Source organism: Macrobrachium nipponense, chromosome 12 (genome assembly GCF_015104395.2).
Source record: "Macrobrachium nipponense isolate FS-2020 chromosome 12, ASM1510439v2, whole genome shotgun sequence".
Taxonomy (NCBI): Eukaryota; Metazoa; Arthropoda; class Malacostraca; order Decapoda; family Palaemonidae; genus Macrobrachium; species Macrobrachium nipponense.
This window is the reverse complement of record NC_087205.1, coordinates 105,975,401-105,988,138: the sequence shown is the minus strand read 5'-3', so window position 1 is coordinate 105,988,138 and position 12,738 is coordinate 105,975,401. Positions and strand designations below refer to the sequence as shown.

The 12,738-nt window shown below is 36.1% G+C and overlaps 1 protein-coding gene across 4 annotated transcripts in view; it reads right to left on the bottom strand.

Moving 5' to 3' along the window:
• Positions 1–553: 553 nt before the first annotated feature.
• The window catches only part of LOC135224735 (signal peptidase complex subunit 2-like), a 13,217-nt gene continuing 1,032 nt past the window's right edge, over positions 554–12,738 (bottom strand). For 3 of the 4 annotated variants that reach the window (XM_064264049.1, XM_064264050.1, XM_064264051.1), the window contains exons 2-5: positions 4,312–4,392; positions 1,760–1,893; positions 1,082–1,243; positions 554–900 (exon numbers count right to left, since the gene is read on the bottom strand). In XM_064264049.1, coding sequence (XP_064120119.1) covers positions 720–900; positions 1,082–1,243; positions 1,760–1,893; positions 4,312–4,392 — 558 coding nt within the window. In that variant the 3' untranslated portion in view covers positions 554–719. Of the gene's footprint in view, positions 901–1,081; positions 1,244–1,759; positions 1,894–4,311; positions 4,393–5,291; positions 5,349–12,738 lie in introns of those variants that run through there. The other variant, XM_064264048.1, reaches the window with a different exon arrangement.

Genomic DNA, 12,738 nt, shown 5'->3' with positions numbered 1-12,738 from the left:
GATGTAGCTAGGGGCTGAATGGATGCTTCAAACATCCTTTATTACTGCCTACAGTGCACCACGAGATAAGAAGCACACTGCCAGCGCTAAACCCCAATGAAGGTTAACAAGCTGATTACTTCCCCAACTTGTTTTAGAAGAATTTATGGACATAACCTAAATGCATGAAAACCAAATCCTTAGTAATCAGGTATTTGCTGTACATACTTCCAAATAAAACAATAAATGCTCCAACCTAGTTGTGCGTAAAACTCTCTAGGTACAAATATAAATTAGCAGTGTACAGTATACTGTGCATAAGATCTGTAAAAAGAAAATTAGGCCTTTAAACATTAATTAGCATGAAAGCTTCCTAATCAAGTTCTCCAAGTTTGACTTGCCCACAGACTTCAGAAATTTAACATTTTACTACACTATCATAAGTGACATAATTTAGATCCCATTACACGCCCAAAAAAGTAACTCATTCTGAAGATTCACTTCAAAAATTTCTCCACCACTGGCTATTACAGTTCTAAAATTAGAAAAGGGAATTGAGAAAAAAAAAAGCCAGTTTCCACCTTGTAAATTTCATTAACCATGAAAACAACACCTACAAACATATCAAAATAAGAGGCAATTTTTTCTATAATAGTACTCATTTGACAATAAGATTACTTGAAAGAAATCAAATAATTTTAAAGCATTGGAAATTAAATATTCCCATCAGCCCTTGCAACTTAGTTCTTTTTATGCTCAACATCTGAGTGCAATCGCATCACTTCCTTTGCCATTGGTCCATACAGCAATTTTCCTGTTTCATCAAAGAAGTTCTCAACGGTCAGAACAATATGAGCTTCTTTGGCTTTCCCTGATTTGCCTATTTTCTGTGACAAGCGGAGGTGATATTTGTTGTCAAATCTGAAAAAAAACATCCTGAATTAAATATCAAGCCTCATTTTGTTAGTCATCAATGATGCTCTACTTTGATGTGCTACTTTCATTGCCTGATTGAACTAAATTATGAATACTCAAAATAACAACATACAAGATAAGAACTAATCAATGGAATTAACATCAAATTACTGTGAGATTAACTTGCCTTTTAAGAGATGAGGATGCATGCCAGACATCATCTGGATCAATGCCTGCAACATCCTTATTAAGGGCAGTGCAGAAGATTCCTCTTTCCAAATATGTTGTGTACCACGTAAGTATTCCCATCATAATGAAGTATGATATTACGCATACACACATGACTGTTCTGGAAGGCAAAATTATCAACATGACATACCAGAAATATGATCTGACCTTAGATTAATTAACTTTGGTACATTATTCACTTTATATGATATCCAATAACTTCAAGACATGGGTTTTGTTCTATCATCTTAATTCATCTCAACATTGCCAATTTTGGTACAGATCTCAGTATTAGAATTCACAAATAAAATTGTTTTCAACGACAGAGTATTTTAAATTTACTAGTGATATCTCAAGAAATAAAATGTGAAAAACTCTACCAATTAAAAATTACTCATAGAAGCATGAGTCTTAAAATGGAGAAACATATCCACAGTTATGTATATTGTACATATATTTAACAATAAAACTGTACATATAGCTTTCGGGAATCTTTTCAGTTCCCCTTTTTGGATTTGTTTCTCCAATTCTACCAATGCTCCTACTTCAACTGAATCTTCGTTACAACAAACTATGTTGTAATATACAGTACTATATATATAATAGTAACAATGTCCCTGAAAGTAAAATGACTTACCTAGACTGGGGGAAGGGATATAACCAGTCCCACAGCAGAGCAAAAATGGAGAACCCAACAGCTACTGTAGAAATAATTAGCCTGCCATCCAAAAGTTTGTGACTTTCGACATAACTAAACCGAGTAAGCAGCACCTTGAAAAAAAAAGAATGACAATTTTTATTTGCACCAACAAAAGAAAACTTCTATAACTCTAAGTCATGAGGCATGAATTTTTGAGATATGTGATAAACAAAGCACTTTTTCACACAGTGTTCATACGATAATATATAAGATGTCAGTACCATTTGAAGAAATAAATTCAAATTATGAGAACTGGTTGTTAATGGTTGATGATTTATCAGACTATTGTTGAAAATAGCAAATTATTCTAACTGCAAAGCATTTTCAAGTTTTTATGCAAATGCACAAATTATTTTGTCTTCAACTTGAGCAAATAAAAAATTGTAATCAATATCATAAACATATTTACATAACTTCTTCTTTTGTGCAGTTAAAGACATGAATTGAGTTCTCTTCACTTTCTGTTGTCTATGCCACTTCTGCCAGAATTCCCATCAGGTCTAAGTCATAATTTATCTATGCCATTTCACCCTGATTTCCTACTCTCTCCTACAGGTCTCTTTATCTTGTCATGCTATGCCTTTCTAACATTTTCTTTATTCTTTTTTCAACAGGCAAGTCTTTAATATTCAATTCTAATTTTTTCTGTTTCTGATTTCTCATCTTCATATGTTCAAACCTTCTCAATCTCTAATATTTCAAATCTATTTTTCACCTGCTTGACAAACCTCTACCCCTTTCTCATAATGATCTCCCAATAGCTCTTCAGTAATGAACCTTAGCATTCTCTAGTTATACCTATCAAAATGCAACTGAAAAATCAAAGTTACCACATATCTGCAAAGAAGGATGACCAGTTATGTAATAACTACATTACCACGGTTGTCATCAATGTTCTTTGATGAGATAATCAATATCAGTACAGTACTACTATCTTGGTTATCATTACTCCTTTTGTTATCTTAGCTTCTAATATACCAAATGAAAACTAAGAGAGAATCTACAGCATTTACTGAGACTAATAACAAAGAAAAACACACTGCAATATCTCTTGACACTCAAACATAAGAAATACCTTTGTGCGAGATCATGTGTGTGCAGTCTTAACAAGTGGTAGAACCACACACTTCCTTATTTGTAGTTTCATAAAATAACTTCAGCTGACCAGTAAGTCCCATTTCTGGACTCACATGGCTGGCCTGAAAGATTTGTCTTAAACAATGGGTGGAAACTAAAGGAAAATAAAATCACTAAAGTTGGACAGCTATGTATGAAACAACTAAAATAACCAGATGAAAAGTAAATGGCACAAGCAATGCAGTTGGAACTGAAGGGATGCTGCAAATAACCTTTAGTAATGTCCTATTCCACAGAAGGCACACTACAGGCAATAACATTTTAAGGGACCATAAACTCAAAATATGCTAACCTAATATAACTGCAGAACTCCGAAAGATACATGGCATCAGTGAACTTTTTATGATTGTAATTACCTACACTGGTTCTGCACAGTAAAATAAAGCTATACAATAATTACATCTGCAGAAAAGTAAGCACCTGCCATCCTTATTGGTGACAGAAGTTTGATAATCCAGTGCTATAGAAATAAAACAAGTTTTCTCTTTCAAGAACAAATTCTATTGGACCATACACACACACACACTAAAAAGTATGCATTTTCCTTAAACATTCAAACGATATTATGGATATTTAACAACAACCGATATTTTCAAGGAAGGATATTCAAATACTACATGAAAATTATTTTTCCTTATCTAAACCTGCCCTTAATCCGATACACAAAAACAATGGTATGCATTTTCCTTAAACATTCAAACGATATTATGGATATTTAACAACAACCGATATTTTCAAGGAAGGATATTCAAATACTACATGAAAATTATTTTTCCTTATCTAAACCTGCCCTTAATCCGATACACAAAAACAATGGTAGATTTGTAACTTCTTCCTTATTTGTACAATTATATACTATTTCTGATCTGGTAACAATGTATCCATTTAAAATCACCACTGCAATGACTTCAAACCCCTAAATTTGAAATAATTGGACTTCAGCAGGATGAATAACATTATAATATTCCAAAGAAATTTTAGCAAATATATCAATACACTATGTTTTCTGGGAACAGAATAACCAACTGGTGATCAAAAGTGACAATGAATGTTATGCCAAAGGTATAGGGTAGTAATCAAACTTTTCAAAACATCATAAACTCGATAGTGAAGATTACATGAACTAGCTAACATTATTTTTCTCCCTTTGCACTTTGAAACATGTACAGCTAAATATTCTAATTACTGTACCTATAATGTAGTGGGAAAAAAACAAAAAATAAAACTTAATGTTACACTACATAACGTATTCAATAAAAACAAAATTCCAATAAACATAAAATCATTCTAAGAAATTAGAAAATTTGGGAAAAATTATAATAGCGGTAATTACTGTTCATTTATAAACTTACATCTTTAACTGCATCATCCAATGCATTTTTTAGAGCGTTTCCATCCCATTTGTTAACCTTTGGTGGATTTTCTTCCATGACCTGAAAACAAAAGACAATCATTAGATATGAAAAAATTTACATTATAAACAAGAACCAGCTGTTTATATCAAACTGTGCACAGTTACTTTCAAACAGACAACATTTCTCAAACTAATAACCAAGTGGTTCTACCAGATACTTCATAAAACCATAATCAAGCATTAAATAGAGAGAGAGGTGGATAAGAGCCATCTATTTGTTAACACAAATACTGTACTATCTGTAATTTGTTAAGCATTCTTAATCTCATCAAAAAGCCCCACAACAATTGTTGTTACCCTACCAGACCAAAAGCAAAACCTAGAAGATTATCCTAGAATGCAATTATGTTGCCTAGCCCCTGAGAATATGGCTTATCACACATTAGCACCTAATGAACTGCATAACCATCCTTGAACTCAAACAGGGAGGTGATCAGTATCTCTACCAAGGGAGGAATGGCCCATTCTCCTACTGAAAGCATGACACCACAATATTCCATATATAAAATATTTTTCCTTCAAGACTTAAAATTTGACCCAGCCACTGGTCAGCCAAATTGCATCTTCCTAAAGAAAGTTAGGGAGAGGCCGTCCCAGCAAGTATTCAAATACTACACAACTGAACTGGAATAGAGGTAAAATGTCTACACTCTAAATTTATTTCATAATCATTAGTTTAAAACCTTGCTTAGCAAGCTTGACTCTCCATTAACAAAGCGTCATCACTGTACGTCTGCACATAACTAAACAGCAAGTTAAAAATTTTACAGATTAGCAAGTTGGTGCAGCAATTTACTGCACCACAATCAAATGTAAATTTTCTTTTTAACTATCATGCAGAAAGAAAAGTCTCAAGTCTCTTAAACAATATTACTTTACATTTGTTGAAAAATACTATTTTTAATGCCAATCTCCCACCTCTGTAATTGGATGGCATCCAGTAGTTTTGGTCTCTCTCATGTTCTGCCCAAATTGGATAGTTCCTAGTCATTTATATATTTTTGCTCCATACTAGGACCTGTTCTGTTCAAATTAAAACCCATTAAGAACATCACAAATTTTCAAGATAATATGGCAATGTCGAAAATTACATTTTTCTTAACTATACAAACCTGAGGTCCTTTACAATAGGAAGGTAACTAGCGGCAGCTGGAACGGTCGTAAGCTTCGAACAAGGGAGTTCGGTAGTTAACTGCCTGTCCGACAGTGCGCGCGCCACGTGACTGGGAGGTGAAGAATTACTTTTGCTTTAGGCCCAGGAAAAACGCAGAGTGAAGGGTGGCATGAGGTGGGACTATATGTAAAGGACCTCAGGTTTGTATAGTAAGGAAAAATCCAATTTTCGACAAATTGCCATTTGTTCCGATACGAATACAAACCCTCGGTCCTTTACAATAGGAAGACTCACTTCTTGGTGGGAGGAATCTGAGTCTTAAGAACAGACTGGTGTTCGCTGAACCTGGATTTCCTCCCTGGTCATAAGAGCAGAGGGAGGGATCGTAGCCTCTGCCCAATGATCGGGTATGTACCGCAGGATCAATGGTCAGACCTCTGGAACCAAGTAATAAGAGGGAGGCAAGCGTACCTCTTAAAACTAGCAAGCAAGAACTTGTTCCTATTGCAAGAGACAATATAAAGTCATGGTATGGAGGAGTTATGGAGTTCCATTTGACAACATCTGAGAGACCTTACCTTACCTTACAGACCTTACAGTTCGTTCGGGTTGCCCCAGGTCCCTCAGTGTGAGGCGCCTCTAATGTCTACCAGAGAGTTGCTAGTACATCTTCCGGTATATTTTGCATCTTCCAATCTTGGATGGTCTGGGATGCAGTTTAGATATTTGTCGAGCTTATTCTTAAACACATCTACGCTCACTCCTGATATATTCCTCAGATGAGCTGGCAACGCATTGAATAGACGCTGCATTATCGATGCTGGTGCGTAGTGGATTAATGTCCTGTGTGCTTTCCTTATTTTTCCTGGTATAGTTTTGGGAACAATTAATCTACCTCTGCTTGCTCTTTCTGATATTTTTAGTTCCATGATATTTTCTGTTATTCCTTCTATCTGTTTCCATGCCTGAATTATCATGTAGCGTTCTCTTCTCCTTTCTAGACTATATAATTTTAAGGATTGTAGTCTTTCCCAGTAGTCTAGGTCCTTAACTTCTTCTATTCTAGCTGTAAAGGACCTTTGTACACACTCTATTTGTGCAATATCCTTTTGATAGTGTGGGTACCATATCATATTGCAATATTCAAGTGGACTACGAACATATGTTTTATAAAGCATAATCATGTGTTCAGCTTTTCTTGTTTTGAAGTGCCGTAACAACATTCCCATTTTTGCTTTACATTTTGCCAACAGAATTGCTATTTGATCATTGCATAACATGTTCCTATTCATCATCACACCAAGGTCTTTAACTGCTTCCTTATTTGTGATTGTCTCATTATTAGGTCCCCTATATGCATATAGCTTTCCTTCTCTGTCTCCATAATTTATTGATTCAAATTTATCAGAGTTAAATACCATCCTATTTACCTCTGCCCAATCATATACTTTGTTAAGGTCTCTTTGTAGAGCGTTCCTATCTTCATCACAAGTTAATTTCTCTACTTATTCTTGTGTCATCTGCGAAACTACTCACTACGAATCCTTAACATTACTGTCTATGTCTTCAATCATAATAACAAACAATATTGCAGCTAGCACCGTACCTTGTGGCACACCGGATATTACCTTGGTTTCATCCGATTTCTCATCGTTTGCAATAACTATCTGTTTTCTGTTGTGTAAAAATTCTTTTAACCATCTTCCTACTTTATCTACGATATTGTGTTTTCTAATTTTCTTTGCTAATATATTATGGTCTACTTTGTCAAAAGCTTTTGCAAAGTCTAGATAAACCACATCTGTTCATTTCCGCTTTTCATATTTTTGAATATGTTCTCACGGTGGACTAACAGTTGGGTTTGTGTACTTTTTCCGGGTACGAAACCGTGTTGTCCTATATTAAACAAATTATTTTTTATTAAATGTTTCATAATATTTTTCTTCATTACCCTTTCATACACTTTCATAATATGTGATGTTAGACTCACAGGGCCTATAATTACTTGCCTCTAGTCTTGATCCACTTTTGAAAGTAGGGGTGATATATGCTAATTTGTGCTCATCATAAATCTTGCCTGTATCTACACTTTGTCTTAATAATATTGCAAGTGGCTTTGCGATAGAATGAACTACTTTCTTTAACAAAAATAGCAGGGACTCCATCCGGCCCTGCAGCAGCTCCATTTTTAATTTCATTAATTGCCTGCACAATATCAGCTTCATTAATTTCTATGTCAGCTAAATATTCACTATTTTCTTCCCTTACTTCTATATCATTATCTTCATTATCTATTCTAGGGGTGAATTCTCTCTTATATCGTTCTGCCAGTATGTTGCAAATTTCCTTTTTTTCATTCGTTAATCTCCCTTCAATTCTCAGAGGGCCTATTTCTATTCTTCTTTTATTCATCTTCTTCGCATATGAGTATAATAGTTTGGGATTTGCTTGATATTTAATAGGGTTTTTTCTTCCAAGTCCCGTTTTTCATTTTCTTTTGATTGTATAATCTTTTGTTCTGCATTTTCTATCTTACTTTTTAGTTCTATAACTTTCCATGCATTTTTTTCTTTTGCAAGACCTTTTTTCCACTTTCTGATTTTCTGGAACAAGAATCCTTCGTGTCTCTTGCGGTATGCAATTGAATGATGTTTACTTTTCTTCTTCGGTATATATTTTTCCACTATTTTCTCCAATATTTTATATATTATCTCCGTATTTACCCTTATGTCATCACTTACGAAAATGTTATCCCAATCTTTGTTTAATTCTTCATTAATTTCTGACCATTTATATTTTACTGTAGAGTTGTATTTTCCATATCCTTCCCACTTTTTCATTTCTTGCTTATCTCTATTTTCACTTGCTTTGGAATGAACTGTTAATTCTATGACATTATGGTCTGAAATACTCGCATTATAAACTATTATTTCTTTAACATAATTCATCTCGTTCACAAATACTAGGTCTAAAGTATTTTCCTTTCTTGTTGGCAGGTGATTTATTTGTTGAATGTTGTATTCTAGTAGCATATCTAATAGCTTTTCAAATTGCCTCTTATCTTCTGCACTACTATACTCTCTTTTTTATATGTATAAGTACAACCACAATCTCCTATTCGTTCTTTCCATTCTACGAAAGGAAAGTTGAAGTCACCAGATAGGAGAATAGTCCAGTCCTTGTGATTTCTACATATATCATCCAATTTTTCAATTATTAAGTCAAACTCTTTAGTATTAGGAGGTCTATATATTACTAATGTTCAATCAATTTTTCAGATTCAAATTCTACCGCTATTAGTTCACATTCTGAGTTACTATATTTCTCATATATTTTTCCTTGTTTTTTGTCTTTCCCATATATTGCGGTTCCCCCTTGATTCCTATTTTTTCTATCTGATTCTATAAGTTTGGAACCCTTTTATTTGATCATCATTCCCAGTCTCTTGGGAATACCAGGTTTCACTTATATTCATTTATATCTATTTTCTTTTCATTTTGGTTAGTTCTTCTAAGTACTCTATTTTCTTTTGAGTTACTCGTAACTAAACCCTGCGCATTCATCACTATGATGGTTTGCGTGTTTTCTCCTTCATTTAATACTGGTAGTAATAAGGATTTTCCCATGTCTCTTTCCTTCTGGTATGTTGTTCTTTTTTTCATTTCCAGAATTCTGACATTAAAAAATCCAACTTTTCCATAATATTTGATCTTCCTTCATCATAATTATTCATTTTGTGTCTGAATCTGCAAATTTTCTCCGTTTCTGCAATATCCTCTTGCATAATAAATACAGTTATTATCTCTTGAGTAGAATTTCGGAGCTGATGCTTTGAAATTTTTTGCTGACACCTCTGCATATCTCATTGGTGGTTTGCTTTTCTCTTTTACCTGATATTCTTTGATTTCTCTCTTTATTTTGTTTCTTTCTTATTTTGGATTTTATTACTTGGTTGGTTATTTATTTGATTATGATTCATGGCTACAGGGTGCATATATTTGCATTTTTTGTCGAACTTACATCCTTTTCCTTCTTTTAGGTTTTTACATATTTTTTGGATGCAGATCTCTGCAATCATCATATCCATCTAAGTATGCACATTTACCATATATTCATAGTTTTGACATATCTTAGGATGTTTGTAGTAACATCTTTCTCCAAATCTGCAATTCCCTCTTTTTAAAAGGTTGCAGATTTTGTCTTTCTTGTCTATTTTTTCCTCTTTCTCGTCATTGTGTAGATCTGGGTAGAGCCTCTTCGGGATTTGCTTTTCTGTTGTCATATCGTAATTTATTTCTTCGTAGGTATGCTGCTTTATTGCCTCATATGTAGTATCAATGAGTATCTCTGCATCCATACTTTTATTCTTGTTCTTTGTTTTCCTTATTTTTTTTCTGTCATTTCATTTTTGTTTACTTCTCTTCCGTTTTCCTCTTCTTCTTTTCTTCTTCTTCTTCCTCTTCCTCTTCTTCTTCATCCTCAACTATTTGTACATTCAATCTTGATTTAATAACATTGTCTATCCATGATAGATATGTTGAACAAAAAATTCTTGTATCTTTTCTCAAATCTTGTATTACCTCAGCACACTGTGGATGGGTCGGAATGTTGCATGCAGCACATTTTCTGATTAGGTTTTGTGGATTGACTATGCTATACCAAACCTTACACAGTTTGCATGCTTTTGGCATTCTTTTTCCTAATGCATTCAATTAGGATATTCACAAGATTCACCTTATTCATTTTCTTGTCGGAATATGTTGGTTTATGTATATTTTTTTCTTTAATGAGTCTCTTGACCACTTGGATTTTATTTGGAACTTCTTCAATTATTTTCAAGATGTTTTCATTAGATTTGTTCCAGTTTGAAGGATTATATCCTTCTAATATATCTATGAATGCTTTTGTATCTTTTTGGTTAGGACTGTTGCTGATTTCATAGATGAGAAATGCCAGTTCCCTTCCTGCTACCTCATCGTATTGCGAATCTGCTAAACACGCCAAATTACGCCACCTCTTCCCGCAGTTGGAACTTACTGCCATCTTGTTCTGATTTATAGTATTACACTTGATAAACTAACTTAGAAGACGCTTTATCCTACTATTTTCACACTAATCTTATCACCGATAGTTCACGAACACTTCTAGATATTTCTCAAATTCTAGTCGTATGTTAAACTTGTGATATCTGTTGATTAATCTGACTTCACGCGGGTACGTCTCACCAAGCAAGATGGCTACTACGAGAGAGAGAGAGAGAGAGAGAGAGAGAGAGAGAGAGAGAGAGAGAGAGAGGGTGTAATTGCTGTATGGATAGTTAATGACTGAATTGGTTGTTGGTGGGTTCTGGGCTGTCTGCTTGTGCTGTTGATTGTTTGAGTTCTGTGTTTTTAGTGTTTTTTCAGTCAGTCTTTGGTGAGAACTGGTGAGAGTTAGTAGTGTCAGAAGCAGTTATTTGAAGGCATTGGAAATTGGTTGAGTTTTGTGTTTTGTTTTGTTGTTGTTTAGTTGTTGTTAAGTTAGTGTTTTTTTTGCTTAGAGTTGTTGTGCCTGTGCTGTAGTGATTTTTTGGGTTGTTTGTGCAGTGGTCTTTTGTTGAGTTTTTGTTGTTATGTGTGAGGTTGTGGTTGTGTTCCTTGGTTGTTTTGCTGTTGTTTTTTTTTTGTAGGTTGTTTTATTTGTGTTCCCTTGTTTGGTGAGGTTGTGTTGTTGTTCCTTGGTTGTTTGCTGTGTTGTTAGGTTGTGGTTGTGTTCCTTGTTTGTTGAGTTGTGGGGTTGTGGTCTTTGGTTGTTACTGTTGGGTTGTGGTTGTGTTCCTGTTTTGTTGTTGTGTTCCTGTTTTGTTGTTGTGTTCCTTTTTTGTTGTTGTGTTGTTTTGGTTGTGGTTGGTATCTCTGCGATCTCGACCGCAGACAGCACAGCAAAGCCCGGAGTATCTGGAGTGTTGGTAAAGTACGTACGTGTGTTTTGTGTTTTGTTTTTGTATAGGTATAGGTCTATTGTCCTGCTGTATTTTGTTGTGTAAAGAAGAAAGTATGACTGAGGGTGGGTTCGGCAGCTGGATCGATTAGGTTAATGTGGGGAGGGTTTGCCACTTGTTTTCTTTTCTAGCTTGTGATCCCGCCAAAATGGGTTTGTCTCTGTTGGCTTCCACTTCCCCCCCTTGTTGGGGGAAGTAGTGGATATTCGCTCCTATCCCTAATGAAAGGGATAGGATGGGGCTCGGTCGAGTAGCTCACCTGCATCTTATCCTGCTCCAGCGAAGTGACGACCGCGTCCCTCTGCCCACAGGTAGAGGGGAGAAAAAGATGGGGAAGAGATGCCAGTCACACTCTAATTCACTCATCCATTCATGCAGTCACACCAGGATTCAATGCTGTTCTGTCCGCTCGGGTGCTGGGTAAGCTACACAATGTGTTGAGCAGCCACCACGGGTCCCAAAGAAAAAGTGTCCAAGGACCTGTGGGCAATTTCTCGAAGGTAGAAGGAGGTGAAGGTGGTCTGGTTAGACCAGACCCCTGCCTTCAGGACCTGCGCCACAGAGAAGTTCTTGCAGAACGCAAGGGAAGGACCAATACCTCTGACTTCGTGGGCTCTCGGACGAAGGGTACGGATGTCGTCGCTACAAGCAGCTTCGTACGCCCTCCTGATCACCTCACGCAGCCAGAAAGAAAGTGTGTTCTTGGATACTTCTTTCTTGGTCACCCCGGTGCTAACGAAGAGGCGTCGACACTCAGGCCTGAGGTGCTGAGTTCTCTTCAGATAGCGCTGTAGCGACCTCACAGGACAAAGCAGCATCTCGTCCATATCGTTGTCGGTGAAATCCATCAGGGAGAGGATTGTGAAAGACTCGAACTGACCGTCAGGGACCGATGGATTTTGAGTCTTAGCTATGAAGTTCAGGACACAATCGAACATCACAGATCCCCATCCCCTCGTATGTTTTACGTCAAAGAAAAGACCATGAAGTTCTCCTACTCTCTTTGCCAATGCCAGGCCCAGCAAGAAGAGGGTCTTGAGGGTCAGATCCCTGTCTGACGACTCTCGGAGTGGCTCGAAGGGTCTTCGAGTCAGGCTCCTAAGGACGAGAGTCACATCCCACCCCAGGGGCCTGAGTTCCCTGGTGGGCAAGATCTCGAAAGAATCCGAGATATCCACTCCCCTGTTTCAGGACCATGGCGGCTCTATATCCTTTGGCTGTGGGGACGGAGAGGAGCTTGTCTCAGCGAAGAAATATGAGGAAATCCGCTA